Raw genomic sequence first — 24,997 nt, forward strand, 5'->3', positions numbered from 1 at the left:
ATCATGGCCACTGTGCTTAGGGTGAGACCAGAGTAGGGGAAACATTTTATATGTGACTATCAGAATATGATATATTTTAAAAACTATTTTCTCAATAGAATCAAAGTTGCAAGCATTGTCGAATGTTCATATTAGTTCATTTTGTGAACCCTGATTGTAGGATAGGGCCACAATAAGGGATCAGAGTTGTACATGGGATTATATATTTAAGTTTAATTTTAAGTCTTTAAAAATCTTCTTATCATGCACTGCTAGCTATGATTATAGTCATGATGATAAGCAAGCATCCTCTGCTGTTGTATATTCAGTTTATTCAAATCATAGCTCTAGAGGGTACAGTGGGGCCACAACAATGGGTCAGATTTTTACATGTCAATATATTGGAAACATTTTTTTTAAAAAATCTTTTAAAGAACTGCAGGGCCATAGTTATCATATCAATGTAGTATAGGAAGAGGAAAACAATTATAAGAACAACTTAACAGATAACAACCCAAAAACAAACTGTAACTTTTTTCTTACTGTGTGTTACGATTTTTTAATAAATGTAAATCTTATATGACTTTTTAAGGAAATTTTGCATATTAATATAAACTGTTAATTTTTTCAGTTTCCATAAAGCTTGATAGTTTGTGACATTGTTTATCAAAGAATTATTTCATACTCATTACTATATATAAGTCAGATGAATCCCTAAAATTGATTGTTTTTCATTGCAATGAGTTGTCATTACATGAATGACTATATATATATGAGACTTAATTGTCCAAAATTTATTGTTTTACATTAATTATGAGTATCATACTATAGATATAACTATATCAACAAATTTCTGTTACAACATATTTTTAAAATAATTTACAAGACATACAATTAGTACTTGTATATGGTAACTGTCAAAACTCTGTTCGCTCTTATGAAATTTGTAAATGTGAAGTGTGTGTATGTGTGATACCAGAATTTTTGCATTCTGAAGAAAACATGAATGAAAAGTATTTTTTTTTAAAATTTAGTTGCACACTGTATACCAGTAAAATATATGAAATATAATATCTGCCTTTAACTGTTATTCATGAAAATTATTTATCAATTTATTTGACTCAACTTTGTATAATTCTTAAACTAAATAAATTGATGATCATGATAAAACACATGTCTGTAGTAGTTTTGTTTTCATTCTGGCCAAAATTGAAATATGTTTGTTTGCCCATTTCTGATTGGAGGATTATAGACAATAGTTAAGAGGGTAGGAAATGTTTTACATGTACATTTTTCTTTCTTTTTTTAAATTTTGATACAATAATCATTTAATAACTTTTAAAGTGATGACTTATAAACGATGCTGATTGGTTGAAAAATTCGTTTGATTTCTCTGTCAAAATTTCGTTCGGAGTTCATCTGCACTAAGCACGCGGGACTACTTTTCTCTGGAATGCGTCTTCCCCGTTCTAATTTTAGCGCTATTCATAGAACGGGATTTTCCACACAAGCATTATATATAACGAAATTCATTTGTTTGATTTTTGTTTTTCATTGCTATCAAAAATTAGCACTACTAAAGATATGAATAAAATACAAATTAATTTAAGAAACAACATACATGGGCGATAACGTGGCAGAATAGTCAATTTGATGACGTAGACCACTTACTGGTAGAAGTAGACAGATTACACGAGTTCCCGGTATGAATCGTCTGCTTTACGAGATCGATAACATGACGGAGCAAGTGGCGACTTCTGATCTGGTAAATATTAATGAAATTGAACTGCGTTATATGGGGCTCAGTCAACGAGTGCGTTTTGAACGTTATCCTCGATATTGAAATGGAGCCGAATTGCATTCCACCGTTCCAACGACACAACCAGTGTTCAATGTCTCCTCCAACACGATGCAGTATAAATCCAGTCACCACTTGTTATTTTCCTTTATATTTAATTCAGCTTTTAACCATTGCACCTTTAATTTGACGTATAATCCATTTAAATCTGCACAGTAACTGTTCCTGACCTGAAAGCACAGCCATGCCGTTTTGTTTTTGTTTTCATTCTTGTCTATATGTATTCCTACGCGCCATTTCAGAAACGTTAATTCAAGCTTTTTGATGGGAGAAACTATTTGTTTTTCTATCTTAAAAACATAATTAAATGATAAGAAATAAAACTTATAATTCTTTGTTTGATGCATGTATCAAACGAAACATTGGACGGAAAACTTTTTCATCAATGCGCTACGCGCATTGATGAAGTTTTCCGTCCAATGTTTCGTTTGATACATGCATCAAACAAAGAATTATAAGTTTCATTTCTTAAATCAATTGGTATTAGTATAAAGTAATGTTGAATGTCTGATTTAAAGAAAAAGAAATTTAATGTATACTAAAATGATTTAAAAGGAAAACAGGGGTTGAAAATTATCATCAGTAGGTCAGATATAAGGGCAAACAAACAATTTCTGAAATAAAGCCACATTTAATAATGCATGAATTCAGTTTTTAAAATATGTGAAATATAATTTTTAATCTCTATCTTAAATGTCCCATCCTCCATAATGCTTACCAATCAAAAGTGATTTTCTACAAATAATTGTCTGTACCTTAGTCCTTCTGTTTGACCGTTCTGATGATTACCAGTAGCATGCCCATCATCTTGTTGGTTGTTAACATTTTCATCATCATTCCCACCATCATCAGCTGGGCAAGGTATCTGTCTAGAGTTGCATATGTTGTGCAAAACGCAGCAAGCAATGATGACTTGGCACACCTTTTCTGGAGAAAGGCGGATTTCTCCATGCAGAACATGGAATCTTCTCTTAAGTTGGCCTATCCCTCTCTCTACAACACTTCTTGTTTTCTTGTGAGCCCTATGATTGAATCAAATCTATATAATATATTAGGAAAACTATAATAATAAAACAAAAAAAATTAAAAAAAATAATAATAATGGTATGTAAAATGTATGAAAATGGGATGGGGGTAATTTGAAAATCTGAAGAAAAACCATTGTCAGGGTGTCAAGCCACTTTTGGTTTAAATAATACAGGATTATAGGAATTTTGTTTTGCAGTTTATTGGGCAAATATTGGGATTTTACTGCCGATTTAACCACAAGTTTGTTATATTGAGCTGACAGAAGGACTGACATTGATCAGCATATAGACAGTTTCAAAATATTAGAAGTGGATAAATTGAACATTTAAAATAAAATAGAAAGGTTTGAAATTGCTTATTTGAAACTAATATAATGAAATGGAGAAAAATATTATCTAGATGACATGGTATAATTTAGTTCATATTTGCCCAGTCCATTGATTTTAATAGCAAGCCATGCTTATAGTGACAATCTTCAAATGGATTGCTGATTCAGTAAATGTTAAAATAATAAGAATATGCTAAAGTGTAAATTAAAGAAGTTTCGAGATAAGTATTTCAGTTTCTTAAAAAGCCATTCTCTTAAATTAGTGTTGTTTTGTCAAAAATACATGTAACAAAAATACATATCTGAATGTATCATAGGTATGATTGTATCAATAAGCATATGGCTTAAATTTTGCTGCCAATTGGCTACACCTACATAGGGCTTTATAGGGGGACTTAGAGGGAAAATATAGGAACCTTCAAGTTTATAGGGAAATATAGGAATAAATAGGGACTCTGTACTATACTGGGAATGACAAAAATTTTAATAAAAGCATTATGTTTCATATGAATTACTGTAGTAAAAAAAATCTCCCACCCACCCCAATAATCAATGCTCATCTATTTTCTTTAAAAAAAAAATCCCCACATTTCCTTACACTAAATGTTTTTATTGAAATAATTTTTAAGTTTGAATTTTTTGATTTAAAAAAATAATGGACATAAATATCTATTCTGGTAAATATTACCCGAGTTTGTGACACAGGTGCAGGTGACATGGCTATATAAATGTACCACTCTTTTATTTACAAAATAATATTAGTAATGTACCCTTTACATGTCAGTTAAATATAACAATCAAAGTAGATTTACATTGTTAAAAAAATCCTGTAAACATAATGTTATTTAATGATTGCTGATAGATAAGAATACATTTTTAAATGTCAGTTTGGATCCGCCACTATACTGAGTGTAGAGGGCGCTTTTGAGCAAAGAGAAAGTAGGACTTTCAGTACAGCCATGAACGCGGATCGAAAAACAATGATTCTCACCTGTTATAATTTGTCTGACAACCTTGATTGGGATGCAAAAATGGAGTCAAGAGCCATCTCTTCGAAGGATACCCACTATCTCCTAGCAAGTGTGTATGGACAGGTAACCTTCCTTGGTCAAACAGTACTTTGAGACCGCTTTCGTTCAGAATCCTAGCGTCATGCGTGGAACCCGGTCATTTTGCTACGACATCGAGGATTTTGTAGAATGGATCAAAGACCACCTGTGTGTTGATGCTATTGTAATGGTGTCTATTTACATACTCATTTTCATATTCACTCGGGGCAATTATTTGAATGTGAGTGCCGTCAATGGTCCCAACAACTCCCGGAAACCCAGCGATAGAGAAAAATTCCTCTTGGTTTTTACGAATGTCAGGAGTATTCTGTGGGGATTTAATGAATTGTGTAACAATTTTTTGGGAGGACAGACTTTGGAGGGTTGCAGTTATAGCCCTAGACACGGTGGACTGGGAAACACCCATGTCGTCTCCGTTACACAGCTGCATCTTACCAGTGGCAAGAAATCGTAGAGTCAGCAAGATTTTCTGAAGTGGCGATACTGCATGATTTCTCTGTGAACTACTGATAATTTCAATCAGTTCAATTCAAGTTTGTGCAATCAAACTTTCAATGAAATAAATACCGACTGAATCCAGTCTAAACCTTTCCACAAGTTGTGCATCACTGTACTGAGCTAAATAGTCCTTTCTTTCTCGAAAACATCGCCTGTGTGCTCTATTGTCGGCCATTATGATTCTTGACTTAAGTTTTTCTTAACAATTTAAGACTGCTAAAGACTACACTTAAAGTTAAGAACTGTTTAAGAATTTTCTTACACTTAAGTTGTTTTATGAATAAAACTAAGTAGAAAAACTCAAAATCTTAGAATTACTTAAGTTTTTTATTGGTTTAAGAATTTTCTTATACTTAAGTACATTCTGAGACTGTTTATGAATCCCGGCCCAGATGCCTTGGAAAAGTAAGAATTCCTATCATGTAGCATTGAAAAAGGTGAAGATAGATATTCTAAGATAGAAGATATAAACCAGATGAAACATATCTTTAACAATCACCTGGGTAACAATGATGTTGACGAAATATCATACTAAGGCACAATTTGCAATGTTTGTCTGCCAATTGAAAATCATTAATCACCAGGGAACGCTGGAAAATAATTAAAAACGATATCTTCTTAATTTGTTAGTGTGAAATACGACATGATGAAATATATATCACCATTTTATTTGCGAGTGATTTGTTGACACAGTTTTGGCGTATTTTGTCACAAATAGTCATCCATAAATCTTACTAAGTCATATATCCTGCAGCTTTATCATACTCGTGACTCCCCGAATCGCCCTTTAAATATTACTCGGCTATTTCAATGCGAGTTCTTTAAATGCAAACGGTAATGGTCGTCTTCAATCGGGTGTAGTGAATGTGCAATTTGTTTCAAATGTGCAATTTCATGAAATATTCCAGGTAGATCTCTGTTGAAAATATTCTAGTTAATATATATTAGGTGACAGAGGTTAGTGATGGGTATTACAGAAACACAAGAATGAATCTAGTAGATGTATCTTCAAGAGGATTCATTAAGGAGGAGTATAGCAGAAAGTTTAAATGACTCCAGAATTTTTATGGAGGAGGAAAATAGACTGACAAGTTCCTTGATAATGCTTGACATTCCTCTTGAAGATCCAGAGGTAAGGAAAAAAGTGAATAGCTCGTGCTCATATTATCAGAACAAAAGGAAGAAATGCATTTACTGGTCTACAGTGCAGGCGGTGGATAACTGAAGAAAATAATGGAATGGGTAATGATGGTGATATTCAGGTAAAGGAGTGCTCTGTGATAAAGGTAAATATAAAGTAAGTGGAAGAGAGTATTTGACATAACGCGATTTGTTGTTCAAACAATGAACGACTGAATTCTTGAAAATGTAAGAAACTGAATATCAGTTTATATTGCATATATATTTTAATTAAAAACAGCACACAGAGAATTGTTGAAATCACATTCGTCCTCTTAATAAGCCTGAAAAATATCAATAGATATTGCATTAGGTTCGAAAGATTTTTCAAAAACAAATTTTATTATTTACCTTTGTATTTCATAATGATAAGTCTTAAAAAGAGCATCGTTGATAATTTTTGTAAATCAGTCAATAATTTAATTATCTAAAGAATGGAAGGTGAATCCGAATAAGTACATTTCGCTTTCATGTATTTTCTTCCCTGAAAAGAAACGCTGCTTGTTTATTGCATATGAGGAATAGTTATTTGTAAACAGTATATATATCTGGAAACAAACACTGTATACAAACCTTTCTTAGTCTTCTGCCTCTAATGACACTTCTTTTTCTACCAAGACGGAACCGACCAAATCTAGCACCGCTTCCACTAAATCTGTAAAATCCACCAGTGCCTGAAGCAGTGGCGATGGCGGCGACAGTCGGTCCATCAGCAATAGTTGGAAATCCAAAACCGCGGTTCAATCCAAATCCATTAAATGCAGTATCAAACTCACCTAATCCATTAAATATACCTTCGCCTGAAGCAACAGCACCGATAGCGGCAGCATTATGACTAGCGGTGGCAGTAAATCTCGGGTAAGTGTAAAAGTAATATTGATTATATGGGATCTTACGATATTGAATATATGGCATATAACGATGTAGATGGTATTGTGGCAAAAATATGTGCTGGGTCAATCCAAATCTGCGGTTCAACCTTCCAGCAGCAACGGCGACCGCAGACACATCTCTTGGACCCGAAACTCTTGTGTCGAGTCCTCTAGTACCGACAACACCAGTGTTCACTCCGCTCCCTGCGATGTCATCAATGCTCACCAGTCCTTCATAGGCCTTGTAGGGACTTTCTCGTTGTAAATTGTATGTGCATCCACCATAACCACATTTAGAAGAGGAATATTCGTTGCTATAATCATCAGCCAAAACGTTGACAACAACACAGGCTACAGCAATGAAACGTAACATTTTCTGAAAAAGTAATGGCAATTTTATGACAAGATGTATTTTGCTAACTAATGTTATGATATGAATTTATCGTTCTGACCTTTGTCTATTTCTAAATATCGTATATTGTTTTGTTTTAAGATTTAGGAACTTTTAACTTTTGGAAATATAAACCTTTGATGTTAAAGATCCACATATTTTTAGATAAAAAACAATAAATGGTTTTCACAGCGTTTCCTTTATATAATACATCTTAAATTGATTTTTGATATTTTACTGAGAACCAAAAGACATGAATTGAAGAACAAAGTGCAATATGGATAAATGAATGGATAAAAGGAGAAAAGAGAATAAAATAAACGATCATCACATCTGGTATGTAGCATTTGAGATGACTAATTGTATACGAAATGCATTCGTTTTATGAAGACACTAAGTGGATATTTCAGACATGTTAAAATATGAATCTATGTACTATTGATGATATGCGTCCATTCTATAGATGGCACCTAAGGTTTTTTTTTCTGCCCTTTGTCTATATAGCCTTGATCAAGTCTCTAATCGCTAAAAGTTCTAAATGCAAGGTGAAGATAACGAACAGTGATCAATCTAATAACTCCTACAAGCAATACAAAATAGATAGTTGGGCAAACACGGACCCCTGGACACACCAGAGGTGGGATCAGGTGCCTAGGAGGAGTAAGCATCCCCTGTTGACCGGTCACACCCGCCGTGAGCCCCATATCCTGATCAGGTAAACGGAGTTATCCGCAGTCAAAATCAATGTGCCAAGAACGGCTTAACAATCGGTATGAAACACGTCAGACAGCTTACTATACCCAGAAGAAGCTCTTGCATATCGAATCAGTTGAGATATATAAACACCATATGCAGGTGATAATGGAATATTGCTACATAAATGTGGGAAGTTGACGATGGAGAAGCTGAAATCATCCCGTTTGTCATACAGTTGAGTTGTCAGTTTGCCGTTAATGTCTAATTTCAATGGAATAGGTAACATTGCCCCTACAGCATTGTTCCATATTTTTAAAAAAAATGAAATCTTACCGTATTATTCAATATACAGCTCTGGAACCTTGGAAAACTTATGTGCTGGACAGGAGAAAGGTCCCGCCTTATATAGTTTGAATCAATGATTATGTCACAGGGGACACGTGTGGTTTTCATTTTTAATCATCATTTTTATCTTCTTTTTTGTTGTTGCAAATATTGGCCATGTACATGCATTAGTAATCGATCATATAAAAACAAAACAATGATTGGCATAAGCTATTATGACTTTCGGAAGTACTTTGACTGTCTAAAAATGAAACTGATAAGATTACTTTTGTATTTTACTCTTCCTGTATGTAAATACTTCAGAACAATGTCTTCAATATACATTGACCAGCTTCATTAATAATGCATGCTCGTTTTGGTGTCTGTCAATATTGCATACCATTGAATTCCTGAATTGCATTTTTTATGTAGTAGAATAAAGAACACAAATCAGCATGTTTGTTTTATAAACTATATCATCCCTCGAGAGAATATTGTAAATAGGTAAATGTATGGGTATTGTCTGTACAGAAATTCTGTATGGGGACATTGCATTACGTAGACTTCCTAATGTTGAGGGCGTACGGCTGAGTGATCATTTAGGAATTTGCTTTTATCTTTGTACTTCGGAAAACTTAAGGGGATGCGGGTATCGGAAATTAAATACTTCTTTATTAGAAAATGTGTTATTCTGTGATAAGCTTAGGAAACATAAATAATGATAATGATCGATTAAATACTCTAAGTGAGGCAAGAAAAAAATGGGAACATATGAAAATAAGTACCCAAATTTTTTGTATGAATTACTCCAAAAATGTTTCAAATAAGAAAAAAAATCGTATAAAATTCATTGAAAAAGAAATAAAATTGATAGAATCAAAGAACCACTCAGAAATGAATATAAGATATAAAAATCTATTTGAAAAAGAAATAGACGATTATTATGCGAAGAAATGTAATGCCGCTCATGTAAGGTCTAGAGCCATTTGGATAGAAAAGGGAGAGAAAAGTACCTCATATTTTTTAAATTTAGAAAAGAAACAACAAACAAATAATACAATACACAAAGTAAAAAAAGATAATGGCATGGTATTTGAAGATAATGATGGCATAATGAATTGTGTATTTGATTTCTACAGTTCGTTATAACGTAGTAAAGAAATATCTATAGTTGACATTGATAATTATTTACTGAATATAGACTGTGAAAAAATTACAACTGATGAAAAAGAAACATGCGACATGTTACCAATTTTATTAGAATGTAGAAAAGCTGTCAATTGCATGAAAAATAATAAATCTCCTGGTCAGGATGGTCTACCAGTAGAATTCTATAAGTATTTTGGAATGAAATAAAATATCTATTATATAAATCTTTAATGGAAAGTATTGAGAACGGTTTACTGCCCTTTTCTCAAAGAGGTGCAATAATATCATTAATTTATAAAAAGGGAGAAAAAGAAAATTTTAAAAAAAACTATAGATCAATACAGTCTGTAAGCCTAACAAATGTGGATACTAGTGCGTATTCAAGCTCAGTCTTAGAATACACCTATTTATCTCAGGGATAATTTATTGTATGATTGTGACCGTGTTTTACGGAATATTTACGGCTGAGCACAGTCGGCTCTAAATAAATCTCCTTGCATATATGGAATATCGGAACCATTATTTCGTCTCCGATTCCGTTCTGGTTTTAATATTTAGTACGTTCAACGAGATCACATTTTCTACGTTAACTTGGGCAACTTTTCAGTAAACAAGCACATGTTACTTATGTACTAACAGATATAGTGAATTCAGGCACATTTTAGCGCCGTTTTTGAAAGTTGAGGGGTGCATGTTAAACAAACAAAGACAAAAAGTACCGTTATATCAAAGTATGAAAAATCTTAGTTAGCAAGAAAAGCAGTTCTGCTCAAACCCCTAAATCGTAAAGGGGGGAGGTGGGTTGGGGTGGGGGTTGGTTATTCTTCAGTTCATGAGTTGAACTCATCGATCTAACCTTGCATTAATCCCACTACCATTCACCGCTACTAGATCAAGTGACCAGCTAATGAATCGATCTTTAAATGTACTTACTAATAACAAACTTGAATGTTGTATGTGATAATTTAACCCAATCTCAGGAAAAAGGTGGGGGTTGGGGGGGGGTCTGGAGATCGATTTATAAAGAATTTATTGTGATTAATTATATCATTTCATAGCGGTCGGTTGTTTTAATGACTCAAGAAAATCTCATAAAGTAAATATCCACACAAGTGCATACGGTGTAGGAAATAGAGTTTTTCTTTTGTTTTATCTCTGCTATCAAACATTAGAAATTAAATCCAATAACTCATGTTTTGGTACTAGGGCATTCACTTGCAACATTCTGAAAAACAATCTTTAAACCAGGTATGAATTTTTATATCAGAAATGAGTCGTCTTTTGCCATCACAAGAGTTGCCCAAGTGATTTTCGTAACTTCTTTTTCTGAAGAGTTCCAAAATTTTCTAGTTCCGATATCCCGTATTAATAACCTCAGTTACGTCGTATCCTCCTTTCTATTCTAGCAGCCGAACAAATTAGTAGGTCAAACCATTCAGACATCTCAAATTTTAGAAATATGAATTAAAATATGTTTAATTGCATTAAATACTAATATTGTTTTCAAGTTTAGAGCCTGTTATCCAAGCATAAGTACGCTACGTTGTCGGGTGGTTAATGATTGCTTTTGGATGGAATATTACACATGTACTGCATTTTTAAACCACCTACGACATGTTTATCACATATGGAGTGCATAATTCATCTGTAAGTCAGTCAGGTTCACTCTCATGATATATTTATCTTGCTTATATTTAGTCTTTGCAAGCGGTTGCTTAACCAAATGTTTTTTATCTGATTGATTCATTGAATATTGTTTTATATCCTGTTCGAGAATATTTGATACTTAATTGTGTACTGTGTGTGTTGTGTGTACTGTGTGTATCGTGTGTGGTGTGTGTACTGATTGTGGTGTGTATACTGTGTGTGGTGTGTGTACTGTGTGTGGTGTGTGTAATCTGTGTGTGGTGTGTGTACTGATTTTGAAGTGTGTGGTGTTTGTACTGTGTGTGGTGTGTGTACTGTGTGTGGTGTGTGTACTGGATGTGGTGTGTACTGTGTGTGGTATGTATACTGTGTGTGGTGTGTATACTGTGTGTGGTGGGTGTGGTGTGTGTACTGTGTGTGGTGTGTACTGTGTGTGGTGTGTGTACTGTGTGTGGTGTGCGTACTGTGTGTGGTGTGTATACTGTGTGTGGTGTGTGTACTGTGTGTGGTGTGTGTACTGTGTGTGGTGTGTGTACTGTGTGTGGTGTCTGTACTGTGTGTGGTGTGTACTGTGTGTGGTGTGTATACTATGTGTGGTGTCTGTACTGTGTGTGGTGTGTGGTGTGTATACTGTGTGTGTGGTGTGTGTACTGTGTGTGGTGTGTGTACTGTGTGTGGTGTGTGGTGTGTATACTGTGTGTGTGGTGTGTGTACTGTGTGTGGTGTGTATACTATGTGTGGTGTCTGTACTGTGTGTGGTGTCTGTACTGTGTGTGGTGTGTGTACTGTGTGTGGTGTCTGTACTGTGTGTGGTGTGTGTACTGTGTGTGGTGTGTATACTGTGTATGGTGTGTGTACTGTGTGTGGTGTGTACTGTGTGTGGTGTGTGTACTGTGTGTGGTGTGTGTACTGTGTGTGGTGTGTGTACTGTGTGTGGTGTGTGTACTGTGTGTGGTGTGTGTACTGTGTGTGGTGTGTATACTGTGTGTGGTGTGTGTACTGTGTGTGGTGTGTACTGTGTGTGGTGTGTGTACTGTGTGTGGTGTGTGTACTGTGTGTGGTGTTTGTACTGTGTGTGGTGTCTGTACTGTGTGTGGTGTGTACTGTGTGTGGTGTGTACTGTGTGTGGTGTCTGTACTGTGTGTGGTGTTTGTACTGTGTGTGGTGTGTATACTGTGTGTGGTGTGTATACTGTGTGTGATGTCTGTACTGTGTGTGGTGTCTGTACTGTGTGTGGTGTCTGTACTGTGTGTGGTGTGTGTACTGTGTGTGGTGTGTGTACTGTGCGGTGTGTGTACTGTGTGTGGTGTGTGTGGTGTCTGTACTGTGTGTGGTGTGTATACTGTGTGTGGTGTGTACTGTGTGTGGTGTGTGTGGTGTCTGTACTGTGTGTGGTGTGTGTACTGTGTGTGGTGTGTACTGTGTGTGGTGTGTATACTATGTGTGGTGTCTGTACTGTGTGTGGTGTGTGGTGTGTATACTGTGTGTGGTGTGTGTACTGTGTGTGGTGTGTGTACTGTGTGTGGTGTGTGGTGTGTATACTGTGTGTGTGGTGTGTGTACTGTGTGTGGTGTGTATACTATGTGTGGTGTCTGTACTGTGTGTGGTGTCTGTACTGTGTGTGGTGTGTATACTCTGTGTGGTGTCTGTACTGTGTGTGGTGTGTGTACTGTGTGTGATGTCTGTACTGTGTGTGGTGTGTGTACTGTGTGTGGTGTCTGTACTGTGTGTGGTGTCTGTACTGTGTGTGGTGTGTGTACTGTGTGTGTGGTGTGTGTACTGTGTGTGGTGTGTGTACTGTGTGTGGTGTGTGTACTGTGTGTGGTGTCTGTACTGTGTGTGGTGTGTATACTCTGTGTGGTGTCTGTACTGTGTGTGGTGTGTGTACTGTGTGTGGTGTCTGTACTGTGTGTGGTGTCTGTACTGTGTGTGGTGTGTGTACTGTGTGTGTGGTGTGTGTACTGTGTGTGGTGTGTGTACTGTGTGTGGTGTGTGTACTGTGTGTGTGGTGTGTGTACTGTGTGTGGTGTGTGTACTGTGTGTGGTGTCTGTACTGTGTGTGGTGTGTATACTGTGTGTGGTGTCTGTACTGTGTGTGGTGTGTGTACTGTGTGTGATGTCTGTACTGTGTGTGGTGTGTGTACTGTGTGTGGTGTGTGTACTGTGTGTGTGGTGTGTGTACTGTGTGTGTGGTGTGTATACTGTGTGTGGTGTGTGTACTGTGTGTGGTGTGTATACTATGTGTGGTGTCTGTACTGTGTGTGGTGTGTGTACTGTGTGTGGTGTGTGTACTGTGTGTGGTGTCTGTACTGTGTGTGGTGTCTGTACTGTGTGTATACTGTCTGTGGTGTGTGTACTGTGTGTGGTGTGTGTACTGTGTGTATACTGTGTGTGGTGTGTGTACTGTGTGTGGTGTGTATACTGTGTGTGGTGTGTGTACTGTGTGTGGTGTCTGTACTGTGTGTGGTGTGTGTACTGTGTGTGGTGTGTGTACTGTGTGTGGTGTGTGTACTGTGTGTGGTGTCTGTACTGTGTGTGGTGTGTGTACTGTGTGTGTGGTGTGTGTACTGTGTGTGGTGTCTGTACTGTGTGTGGTGTCTGTACTGTGTGTGGTGTGTGTACTGTGTGTGTGGTGTGTGTACTGTGTGTGGTGTGTGTACTATGTGTGGTGTGTGTACTGTGTGTGTGGTGTGTGTACTGTGTGTGTGGTGTGTGTACTGTGTGTGGTGTGTGTTATGTGTGTGTGGTGTGTGTACTGTGTGTGTAGTGTGTGTACTGTGTGTGTGGTGTGTGTACTGTGTGTGTGGTGTGTGTACTGTGTGTGGTGTGTATACTGTGTGTGTGGTGTGTGTACTGTGTGTGTGGTGTGTGTACTGTGTGTGTGGTGTGTGTACTGTGTGTGGTGTGTGTACTGTGTGTGTGGTGTCTGTACTGTGTGTGGTGTGTGTACTGTGTGTGTGGTGTGTGTACTGTGTGTGGTGTGTGTACTGTGTGTGGTGTGTGTACTGTGTGTGTGGTGTGTGTATTGTGTGTGGTGTGTGTACTGTGTGTGTGGTGTGTGTACTGTGTGTGTAGTGTGTGTACTGTGTGTGTGGTGTGTGTACTGTGTGTGTGGTGTGTGGTGTGTATACTGTGTGTGGTGTCTGAACTGTGTGTGGTGTCTGTACTGTGTGTGGTGTGTGTACTGTGTGTGATATCTGTACTGTGTGTGTGGTGTCTGTACTGTGTGTGGTGTGTGTACTGTGTGTGTGGTGTCTGTACTGTGTGTGGTGTGTGTACTGTGTGTGGTGTGTGTACTGTGTGTGTGGTGTGTGTACTGTGTGTGGTGTGTGTACTGTGTGTGGTGTGTGTACTGTGTGTGTGGTGTGTGTACTGTGTGTGGTGTGTGTACTGTGTGTGTGGTGTGTGTACTGTGTGTGTAGTGTGTGTACTGTGTGTGTGGTGTCTGTACTGTGTGTGTGGTGTGTGGTGTGTATACTGTGTGTGGTGTCTGTACTGTGTGTGGTGTGTGTACTGTGTGTGGTGTGTGTACTGTGTGTGGTGTGTGGTGTGTATACTGTGTGTGGTGTGTGTACTGTGTGTGTGGTGTGTGTATTGTGTATGTACTGTGTGTGTACTGTGTGTGGTGTGTATACTATGTGTGGTGTCTGTACTGTGTGTGGTGTCTGTACTGTGTATGGTGTGTGTACTGTGTGTATACTGTGTGTGTGGTGTGTATACTGTGTGTGGTGTCTGTACTGTGTGTGGTGTGTGTACTGTGTGTGGTGTCTGTACTGTGTGTGGTGTGTGTACTGTGTGTGTGGTGTGTGTACTGTGTGTGGTGTGTATACTATGTGTGGTGTGTGTACTGTGTGTGGTGTGTGTACTGTGTGTGGTGTCTGTACTGTGTGTGGTGTGTGTTCTGTATGTGGTGTGTGTACTGTGTGTGGTGTGTGTACTGTGTGTGGTGTGTGTACTGTGTGTGGTGTGTGTACTGTGTGTGGTGTATGTACTGTGTGTGGTGTGTATACTGTGTGTGGTGTGTGTACTGTGTGTGGTGTCTGTACTGTGTGTGGTGTGTGTACTGTGTGTATACTGTGTGTGGTGTGTGTACTGTGTGTGGTGTGTATACTATGTGTGGTGTCTGTACTGTGTGTGGTGTCTGTACTGTGTGTGGTGTATGTACTGTGTGTGGTGTATGTACTGTGTGTGATGTGTGTACTGTGTGTGGTGTGTGTACTGTGTGTGGTGTGTGTACTGTGTGTGGTGTGTGGTGTGTATACTGTGTGTGGTGTATGTACTGTGTGTGGTGTGTGTACTGTGTGTGGTGTGTGGTGTGTATACTGTGTGTGGTGTGTGTACTGTGTGTACTGTGTGTGGTGTGTATACTATGTGTGGTGTCTGTACTGTGTGTGGTGTCTGTACTGTGTGTGGTGTATGTACTGTGTGTGGTGTGTATACTGTGTGTGGTGTCTGTACTGTGTGTGGTGTCTGTACTGTGTGTGGTGTGTGTGGTGTATGTACTGTGTGTGGTGTGTGTACTGTGTGTGGTGTCTGTACTGTGTGTGATGTCTGTACTGTGTGTGGTGTCTGTACTTTGCGTGGTGTCTGTACTGTGTGTGGTGTGTGTACTGTGTGTTGTGTGTATACTGTGTGTGGTGTCTGTACTGTGTGTTGTGTGTATACTGTGTGTGGTGTCTGTACTGTGTGTGTGGTGTTTGTACTGTGTGTGGTGTTTGTACTGTGTGTGGTGTGTGTACTGTGTGTGGTGTGTGGTGTGTATACTGTGTGTGTGGTGTGTGTACTGTGTGTGTGGTGTGTGTACTGTGTGTGTGTGGTGTGTATACTGTGTGTGTGTGATGTATGTACTGTGTGTGTGATGTATGTACTGTGTGTGTGGTGTGTGTACTGTGTGTGTGATGTATGTACTGTGTGTGTGGTGTATGTACTGTGTGTGTGATGTATGTACTGTGTGTGTGGTGTATGTACTGTGTGTGTGGTGTATGTACTGTGTGTGTGATGTATGTACTGTGTGTGTGATGTATGTACTGTGTGTGTGGTGTGTGTACTGTGTGTGTGGTGTATGTACTGTGTGTGTACTGTGTGTGTGATGTGTGTACTGTGTGTGTGGTGAGTGTACTGTGTGTGTGGTGTGTATACTGTGTGTGTGATGTATGTACTGTGTGTGTGGTGTGTGTACTGTGTGTGTGGTGTATGTACTGTGTGTGTACTGTGTGTGTGATGTGTGTACTCTGTGTGGTGTGTGTACTGTGTGTGGTGTTTGTACTGTGTGTGGTGTGTGTACTGTGTGTGGTGTGTGTACTGTGTGTGGTGTGTGTACTGTGTGTGGTGTGTATACTGTGTGTGGTGTGTGTACTGTGTGTGGTGTGTGTACTGTGTGTGGTGTGTGTACTGTGTGTGGTGTGTATACTGTGTGTGGTGTCTGTACTGTGTGTTGTGTGTATACTGTGTGTGGTGTCTGTACTGTGTGTGTGGTGTTTGTACTGTGTGTGGTGTTTGTACTGTGTGTGGTGTGTGTACTGTGTGTGGTGTGTGGTGTGTATACTGTGTGTGTGGTGTGTGTACTGTGTGTGTGGTGTGTGTACTGTGTGTGTGTGGTGTGTATACTGTGTGTGTGTGATGTATGTACTGTGTGTGTGATGTATGTACTGTGTGTGTGTGTGGTGTGTACTGTGTGTGTGTGGTGTGTGAACTGTGTTTTTTATGTATGTACTGTGTGTGTGGTGTGTGTACTGTGTGTGTGGTGTGTGTACTGTGTGTGTGGTGTGTGTACTGTGTGTGTGGTGTGTATACTGTGTGTGTACTGTGTGTGTACTGTGTGTGTGGTGTGTGTACTGTGTGTGTGATGTATGTACTGTGTGTGTGGTGTGTGTACTGTGTGTGGTGTGTGTACTGTGTGTGTGGTGTGTATACTGTGTGTGGTGTGTGTACTGTGTGTGTAGTGTGTGTACTGTGTGTGTGGTGTGTGTACTGTGTGTGTGGTGTGTATACTGTGTGTGGTGTGTGTACTGTGTGTGTAGTGTGTGTACTGTGTGTGTGGTGTGTGTACTGTGTGTGGTGTGTATACTGTGTGTGGTGTGTGTACTGTGTGTGGTGTGTATACTATGTGTGGTGTGTGTACTGTGTGTGATGTCTGTACTGTGTGTGGTGTGTATACTGTGTGTGGTGTTTGTACTGTGTGTGGTGTGTGTACTGTGTGTGGTGTCTGTACTGTGTGTGGTGTCTGTACTGTGTGTGGTGTGTATACTGTGTGTGGTGTGTATACTGTGTGTGGTGTCTGTACTGTGTGTATACTGTGTGTGTGGTGTGTGTACTGTGTGTGGTGTGTATACTGTGTGTGATGTCTGTACTGTGTGTGGTGTGTGTACTGTGTGTGGTGTGTATACTGTGTGTGTGTGATGTATGTACTGTGTGTGTAGTGTGTGTACTGTGTGTGTGATGTATGTACTGTGTGTGTAGTGTGTGTACTGTGTGTGTGATGTGTGTACTGTGTGTGATGTGTGTACTGTGTGTGTGATGTGTGTACTGTGTGTGATGTGTGTACTGTGTGTGTGATGTATGTACTGTGTGTGTAGTGTGTGTACTGTGTGTGTGATGTGTGTACTGTGTGTGATGTGTGTACTGTGTGTTTGGTGTGTACTGTGTGTGTGATGTATGTACTGTGTGTGTGGTGTGTGTACTGTGTGTGTGGTGTGTGTACTGTGTGTGTGGTGTATGTACTGTGTGTGTGATGTATGTACTGTGTGTGTACTGTGTGTATACTGTGTGTGGTGTCTGTACTGTGTGTATACTGTGTGTGTGGTGTGTGTAATGTGTTTGGTGTGTATACTCTGTGTGGTGTCTGTACAGTGTGTGTACTGTGTGTATACTGTGTGTGGTGTCTGTACTGTGTGTATACTGTGTGTGTGGTGTGTGTACTGTGTGTGTGGTGTGTGTACTGTGTGTGGTGTCTGTACTGTGTGTGGTGTCTGTACTGTGTGTGGTGTGTGTACTGTGTGTGGTGTCTGTACTGTGTGTGGTGTCTGTACTGTGTGTTTTGTGTGTACTGTGTGTGGTGTTTGTACTGTGTGTGGTGTGTGCACTGTGTGTAGTGTGTATACTGTGTGTGGTGTGTGTACTGTATGTACTCTGTGTGGTGTCTGTACTGTGTGTGGTGTCTGTACTGTGTGTGGTGTCTGTACTGTGTGTGGTGTCTGTACTGTGTGTGGTGTGTGTACTGTGTGTGGTGTGTATACTGTGTGTGGTGTCTGTACTGTGTATGTGGTGTTTGTACTGTGTGTGGTGTTTGTACTGTGTGTGGTGTGTGTACTGTGTGTGGTGTGTGGTGTGTATACTGTGTGTGTGGTGTGTGTACTGTGTGTGTGGTGTGTGTACTGTGTGTGTGTGGTGTGTTTACTGTGTGTGTGTGATGTATGTACTGTGTGTGTGATGTATGTACTGTGTGTGTGTGGTGTGTACTGTGTGTGTGTGGTGTGTGAACTGTGTTTTTGATGTATGTACTGTATGTGTGGTGTGTGTAATGTGTGTGTGGTGTGTGTACTGTGTGTGTGGTGTGTGTACTGTGTGTGTGGTGTGTATACTGTGTGTGTACTGTGTGTGTACCCTGTGTGTGGTGTGTGTACTGTGTGTGTGATGTATGTACTGTGTGTGTGGTGTGTGTACTGTGTGTGGTGTGTGTACTGTGTGTGTGGTGTGTATACTGTGTGTGGTGTGTGTACTGTGTGTGTAGTGTGTGTACTGTGTGTGTGGTGTGTGTACTGTGTGTGTGGTGTGTATACTGTGTGTGGTGTGTGTACTGTGTGTGTAGTGTGTGTACTGTGTGTGTGGTGTGTGTACTGTGTGTGTGGTGTGTATACTGTGTGTGGTGTGTGTACTGTGTGTGGTGTGTATACTATGTGTGGTGTGTGTACTGTGTGTGGTGTGTATACTGTGTGTGGTGTGTATACTGTGTGTGGTGTCTGTACTGTGTGTATACTGTGTGTGTGGTGTGTGTACTGTGTGTGGTGTGTGTACTGTGTGTGATATCTGTACTGTGTGTGGTGTGTGTACTGTGTGTGGTGTGTATACTGTGTGTGTGTGATGTATGTACTGTGTGTGTAGTGTGTGTACTGTGTGTGTGATGTATGTACTGTGTGTGTAGTGTGTGTACTGTGTGTGTGATGTGTGTACTGTGTGTGATGTGTGTACTGTGTGTGTGATGTGTGTACTGTGTGTGATGTGTGTACTGTGTGTGTGATGTATGTACTGTGTGTGTAGTGTGTGTACTTTGTGTGTGATGTGTGTACTGTGTGTGATGTGTGTACTGTGTGTGTGGTGTGTACTGTGTGTGTGATGTATGTACTGTGTGTGTGGTGTGTGTACTGTGTGTGTGGTGTGTGTACTGTGTGTGTGGTGTATGTACTGTGTGTGTGATGTATGTACTGTGTGTGTTGTGTGTGTACTGTGTGTGTGATGTATGTACTGTGTGTGTGGTGTATGTACTGTGTGTGTGATGTATGTACTGTGTGTGTGGTGTATGTACTGTGTGTGTGGTGTATGTACTGTGTGTGTGATGTATGTACTGTGTGTGTGATGTATGTACTGTGTGTGTGGTGTGTGTACTGTGTGTGTGATGTATGTACTGTGTGTGTGGTGTATGTACTGTGTGTGTGATGTATGTACTGTGTGTGTGGTGTGTGTACTGTGTGTGTGGTGTATGTACTGTGTGTGTACTGTGTGTGTGATGTGTGTACTGTGTGTGTGGTGTGTGTACTGTGTGTGTGGTGTGTATACTGTGTGTGTGATATATGTACTGTGTGTGTGGTGTGTGTACTGTGTGTGTGGTGTATGTACTGTGTGTGTACTGTGTGTGATGTGTGTACTGTGTGTGTGGTGTGTGTACTGTGTGTGTGGTGTGTATACTGTGTGTGTGATGTATGTACTGTGTGTGTGGTGTGTGTACTCTGTGTGTGATGTATGTACTGTGTGTGTGGTGTGTGTACTGTGTGTGTGATGTATGTACTGTGTATGTGGTGTATGTACTGTGTGTGTGATGTATGTACTGTGTGTGTGGTGTATGTACTGTGTGTGTGATGTATGTACTGTGTGTGTGGTGTGTGTACTGTGTGTGTGGTGTATGTACTGTGTGTGTACTGTGTGTGTGATGTGTGTACTGTGTGTGTGGTGAGTGTACTGTGTGTGTGGTGTGTATACTGTGTGTGTGATGTATGTACTGTGTGTGTGGTGTGTGTACTGTGTGTGTGGTGTATGTACTGTGTGTGTACTGTGTGTGTGATGTGTGTACTCTGTGTGGTGTGTGTACTGTGTGTGGTGTTTGTACTGTGTGTGGTGTGTGTACTGTGTGTGGTGTGTGTACTGTGTGTGGTGTGTGTACTGTGTGTGGTGTGTATACTGTGTGTGGTGTGTGTACTGTGTGTGGTGTGTGTACTGTGTGTGGTGTGTGTACTGTGTGTGGTGTGTATACTGTGTGTGGTGTGTGTACTGTGTGTGGTGTCTGTACTGTGTGTGGTGTGTGTGGTGTGTGGTGTCTGTACTGTGTGTGGTGTCTGTATTGTGTGTGGTGTGTGTACTGTGTGTGGTGTCTGTACTGTGTGTGGTGTGTGTACTGTGTGTGGTGTCTGTACTGTGTGTGGTGTGTGTACTGTGTGTGGTGTGTGTACTGTGTGTGGTGTCTGTACTGTGTGTGGTGTGTGTGGTGTGTGTGGTGTCTGTACTGTGTGTGGTGTCTGTACTGTGTGTGGTGTGTGTACTGTGTGTGGTGTCTGTACTGTGTGTGGTGTGTGTACTGTGTGTGGTGTGTGTACTGTGTGTGGTGTCTGTACTGTGTGTGGTGTCTGTACTGTGTGTGGTGTGTATACTGTGTGTGGTGTCTGTACTGTGTGTGGTGTGTATACTGTGTGTGGTGTGTATACTGTGTGTGGTGTCTGTACTGTGTGTATACTGTGTGTGATGTCTGTACTGTGTGTATACTGTGTGTGGTGTCTGTACTGTGTGTATACTGTGTGTGATGTCTGTACTGTGTGTGGTGTGTGTACTGTGTGTGGTGTGTATACTGTGTGTGGTGTCTGTACTGTGTATGGTGTGTACTGTGTGTGGTGTGTACTGTGTGTGGTGTGTATACTGTGTGTGGTGTCTGTACTGTGTGTGGTGTCTGTACTGTGTGTGGTGTGAGTACTGTGTGTGGTGTGTGTACTGTGTGTGGTGTGTATACTGTGTGTGGTGTCTGTACTGTGTGTGGTGTGAGTACTGTGTGTGGTGTGTATACTGTGTGTGGTGTGTACTGTGTGTGGTGTGTGTACTGTGTGTGGTGTCTGTACTGTGTGTATACTGTGTGTGGTGTGTGTGTGGTGTGTGTACTGTGTGTGTGGTGTGTATACTGTGTGTGGTGTGTGTACTGTGTGTGGTGTGTGTACTGTGTGTGGTGTGTGTACTGTGTGTGATGTCTGTACTGTGTGTGGTGTGTGGTGTGTATACTGTGTGTGGTGTCTGTACTGTGTGTGGTGTCTGTACTGTGTGTGGTGTGTGTACTGTGTGTGGTGTGTGTACTGTGTGTGGTGTGTGTACTGTGTATGGTGTGTGTACTGTGTGTGGTGTGTGTACTCTGTGTGGTGTCTGTACTGTGTGTGGTGTTTGTACTGTGTGTGGTGTGTGTACTGTGTTTGGTGTGTATACTGTGTGTGGTGTGTGTACTGTGTGTGGTGTCTGTACTGTGTGTGGTGTGTGTACTGTGTGTGGTGTGTATACTGTGTGTGGTGTGTATACTGTGTGTGGTGTGTGTACTGTGTGTACTGTGTGTGATGTATGTACTGTGTGTATACTGTGTGTGGTGTGTGTACTGTGTGTTGTGTGGACTATGTGTGTATTTTGTGTGTACTCTATGTGATGTGTTTACTGTGTGTGTAATGTGGTTGGTGTGTGTGTGTATGTGTGTGTTGTGTTTGTTTTTTGTTGCTGGATTATCATTCCGCAAAATGTTGGTATCATGTTTCAGAATAAAGGCATTGCACTGTACATGTGAAAACCCAAATGTGTCTACAATCATAGTACGTATTTTGACAAGAAGGATAACTCTGTAGAGCAACGCTTTTATATCAAAGGTACATCACCTTGGGAGTTAAATGAACAACTGGTTCTTTATGTCCGGGTTTTTTTTCTTTCTTCTTTTCTTTTGACGACAGTGAAACGTTTTACATTTAAGGTATTTACATTAGAATGGTTATCAATAACTCCATGTCCACCAAATATATTCCGCGAAATTATTTGTACATCCTATAGCTAGAGCATCACCGAATTTTACACCCACTATATGCTATTATTCGATTAACACAATGAAAGGTGAAGATAACGAACAGTGATCAATCTCGTAACTCCTATAAGCAATACAAATTAGAGAGTTGGACAGACTCGGACCCCTGGACACACCAGAGGTGGGATCATGTACCTAGGAGGAGTAAGCATCCCCTGTCGACTGGTCACACCCGCCTTGAGCCAGTGAGTTTATTTCATTTGATTGTGTGTCGGAAGATGGGTAAGATACCATGTAACTATATTGTACTACTCGACAACTAAGTGAATAGCAAGGAAAGCACCATAGAACGGTTTAGAAACGCTTTCTTATAAGAAAAAACCCACAAAAATTATAATCTTGAATGGTTGATCAGAATTAATCGAGTATGATAAAATTATACCATATAGCTGGCAGATAAATTTTACACTCCACAGAGAGAACCCAACATTTGAATCAAATGAGCATTAGAACACCATTAGATAAAACTATATCATTTGGAACACAGCATGAATTGATGTGATTCCTTATCAGCTAAACGCATATAGTGAAATTGGTAATTAGCTTCCTTAAGCCACTTTGGCGACAAAAGCCTGTCGTGTCAGGTGTCACACTGTTGTAGGGATATTGCTGGACAGATAGATTACATTTCTATTTCTACTTAGCATCTGGTCTCAGAGTACTTTGTACAACTGTCTGGACCAAAGGTTAAATGTTACTCGCATGTATACAGTGACTAGCACAGGTCAAATCTTAACTCCACAGGAATTTGAAGGAGTGATTCAAACACCACAAGTAACATTGGTTGATAGGCCGGATGAATAATTCATGACATTAAAATCGCAATAATTATTTTTAAAGTACCTCTTGTTACGTGACAGATGAATTACATTCAAAATTATCTTAAATAAATATCATTGCCTTATATAATGTTCTCCATCAAGAAACTGTCTGAAAAGATATCATTGATTATGAAAAGATGAAGATAATGAACAGTGATCAATCTCATAAATCCAATAAGAAATATAAAATTAAAAGTTGGGCAAACACGGACCCTGGACATACCAGAAGTGGGACCAGGTGTCTGGGAGGAGTACATGTAAGCATCCCCTGTCAACCAGTCACTACCAATCATCTTTTATAACAGCATTATTTTTTTCTTCGGGTTCGTTGTTTTAATAATGTAAACGATGATTTTCATTCAATATTTGCAGATATTTTCGTAATTGAATTTATTGCAACATAAGCAATATTTTTCTCGAACAAATTGGGTCACAAATGTGCGCGAATATTTTACAATACGGTACAGAATAATTGATTTATTACAAACAAACTTCAAATATCATTACCGTCTTCCTTGGAAGACGGTATATAGAGTTGAAGTGTTTTAAAGTCTTCGGACTTTGCACTTCCTCTCTTTTTTCATTGGTAGAAAGTCCATGAAGTGAAAATTTTCAATTATTTCATTGATTGAAATGCTTTTTAAGGCAAGGGAGATAATTTTCTGGTGTTCTAATTTTCGTACGACGTAACAATTTTTCAAGATTTTCAATCTTAAAAAAATCGACAAAACGAACAAAAGAAAAATGCAATTCATGAAATTGACACATTACGTTTTTAAAAGCAACTAATACAAAGCATTTCTATGGTTACTTCATTTACAACAATGTTTTCATTTTTGCATACAAACAGAAAAACTCGCCGTTTTTTTTGTTTTTGATTGCTTGTGTTTTGGGATAATTTTAATTGACAATCAGTGATTCCAATGCAACCATTTTTGTTTGTATTATCAGTGGCATTTGAGAACTTTGCTAATCTTAAGAAGGAATAGGATAGTAACATTTCATTACATATTATGTTGCTTAAAATTACCCCTGCTGTAAGTTTAGACTGTCTGTATCAGGTAAACTTAAAGTTTTTGTTTTTTGCAACACATCTGTTCTAAAACTATCCTATTCCTCCAGAATATTTTTTTTCCTTACAATTGCTCAAATTTGAATAACAATTATTAATCTTTTCCATCAAACTCTATGTATTTTATGATATAATTTTTGGCAAAACTATTACAATATTCTCAGTTCTTTATCCTGGTTAATTTCTAAAGCAGTTGTACTGTACAATATGCAAGAATAATTTTTACGCAAATTTGAGCAATTTAAATCTTTTTAGTTTGTTTCGTTTCATAACTTTGTTAAAAAATAAATATTTTGATATACACACTGAAAATCTCAGTTTCATTTGATATAGAGGCTTTAATCAGTGCTAATACAGGGGACAATGATTTTGATTTCCAGTACATATACCCTTCATAAATACAAACTTTTACAATGGGAGTCAGGACATAGCTTTGTAGGCATGATGTCCGTGAGATTATTTAGTTTAGCTCAATTCAATAATGAAGACAAGGGACATAATTCAACTTCGCTCTATAGAGTTGCTGCTAAAGACGGCAAGCTTTTTTAAAAAGCTTTACTTGTCCTGAAACTATAATTATCCTCAGAACGAGAGCACACTTGTAGACACTCCGCAGTGAATAAATATCCCGCAGTGATTACATGTAAATATCCCGCAGTGACTCATGGATCAAAACAAAGGTTATTTCAGAGAATAGGCCCATGATAAAGGAAAAGTTAAATTGATTTCGTTGAGTACATATGCATAGTTTATATCTTTAATTAGTTTCTATACCAGGA

General features: G+C 39.1%; 1 protein-coding gene across 1 annotated transcript; it reads right to left on the minus strand.

Moving 5' to 3' along the window:
- Positions 1–6,149: 6,149 nt before the first annotated feature.
- Positions 6,150–8,254, minus strand: LOC125652298 (uncharacterized). Its single transcript, XM_048881371.2, has 3 exons — positions 8,234–8,254; positions 6,515–7,189; positions 6,150–6,225 (listed from the first exon to the last, which is right to left on the minus strand). The coding sequence occupies exons 2-3, from the start codon at positions 7,184–7,186 to the stop codon at positions 6,217–6,219; spliced, it is 681 nt and encodes a 226-aa protein (XP_048737328.2). The 5' UTR covers positions 7,187–7,189; positions 8,234–8,254; the 3' UTR covers positions 6,150–6,216.
- Positions 8,255–24,997: the final 16,743 nt, after the last annotated feature.

The sequence above is a fragment of the Ostrea edulis genome, chromosome 5 (assembly GCF_947568905.1).
Source record: "Ostrea edulis chromosome 5, xbOstEdul1.1, whole genome shotgun sequence".
NCBI classification, from domain to species: Eukaryota; Metazoa; Mollusca; class Bivalvia; order Ostreida; family Ostreidae; genus Ostrea; species Ostrea edulis.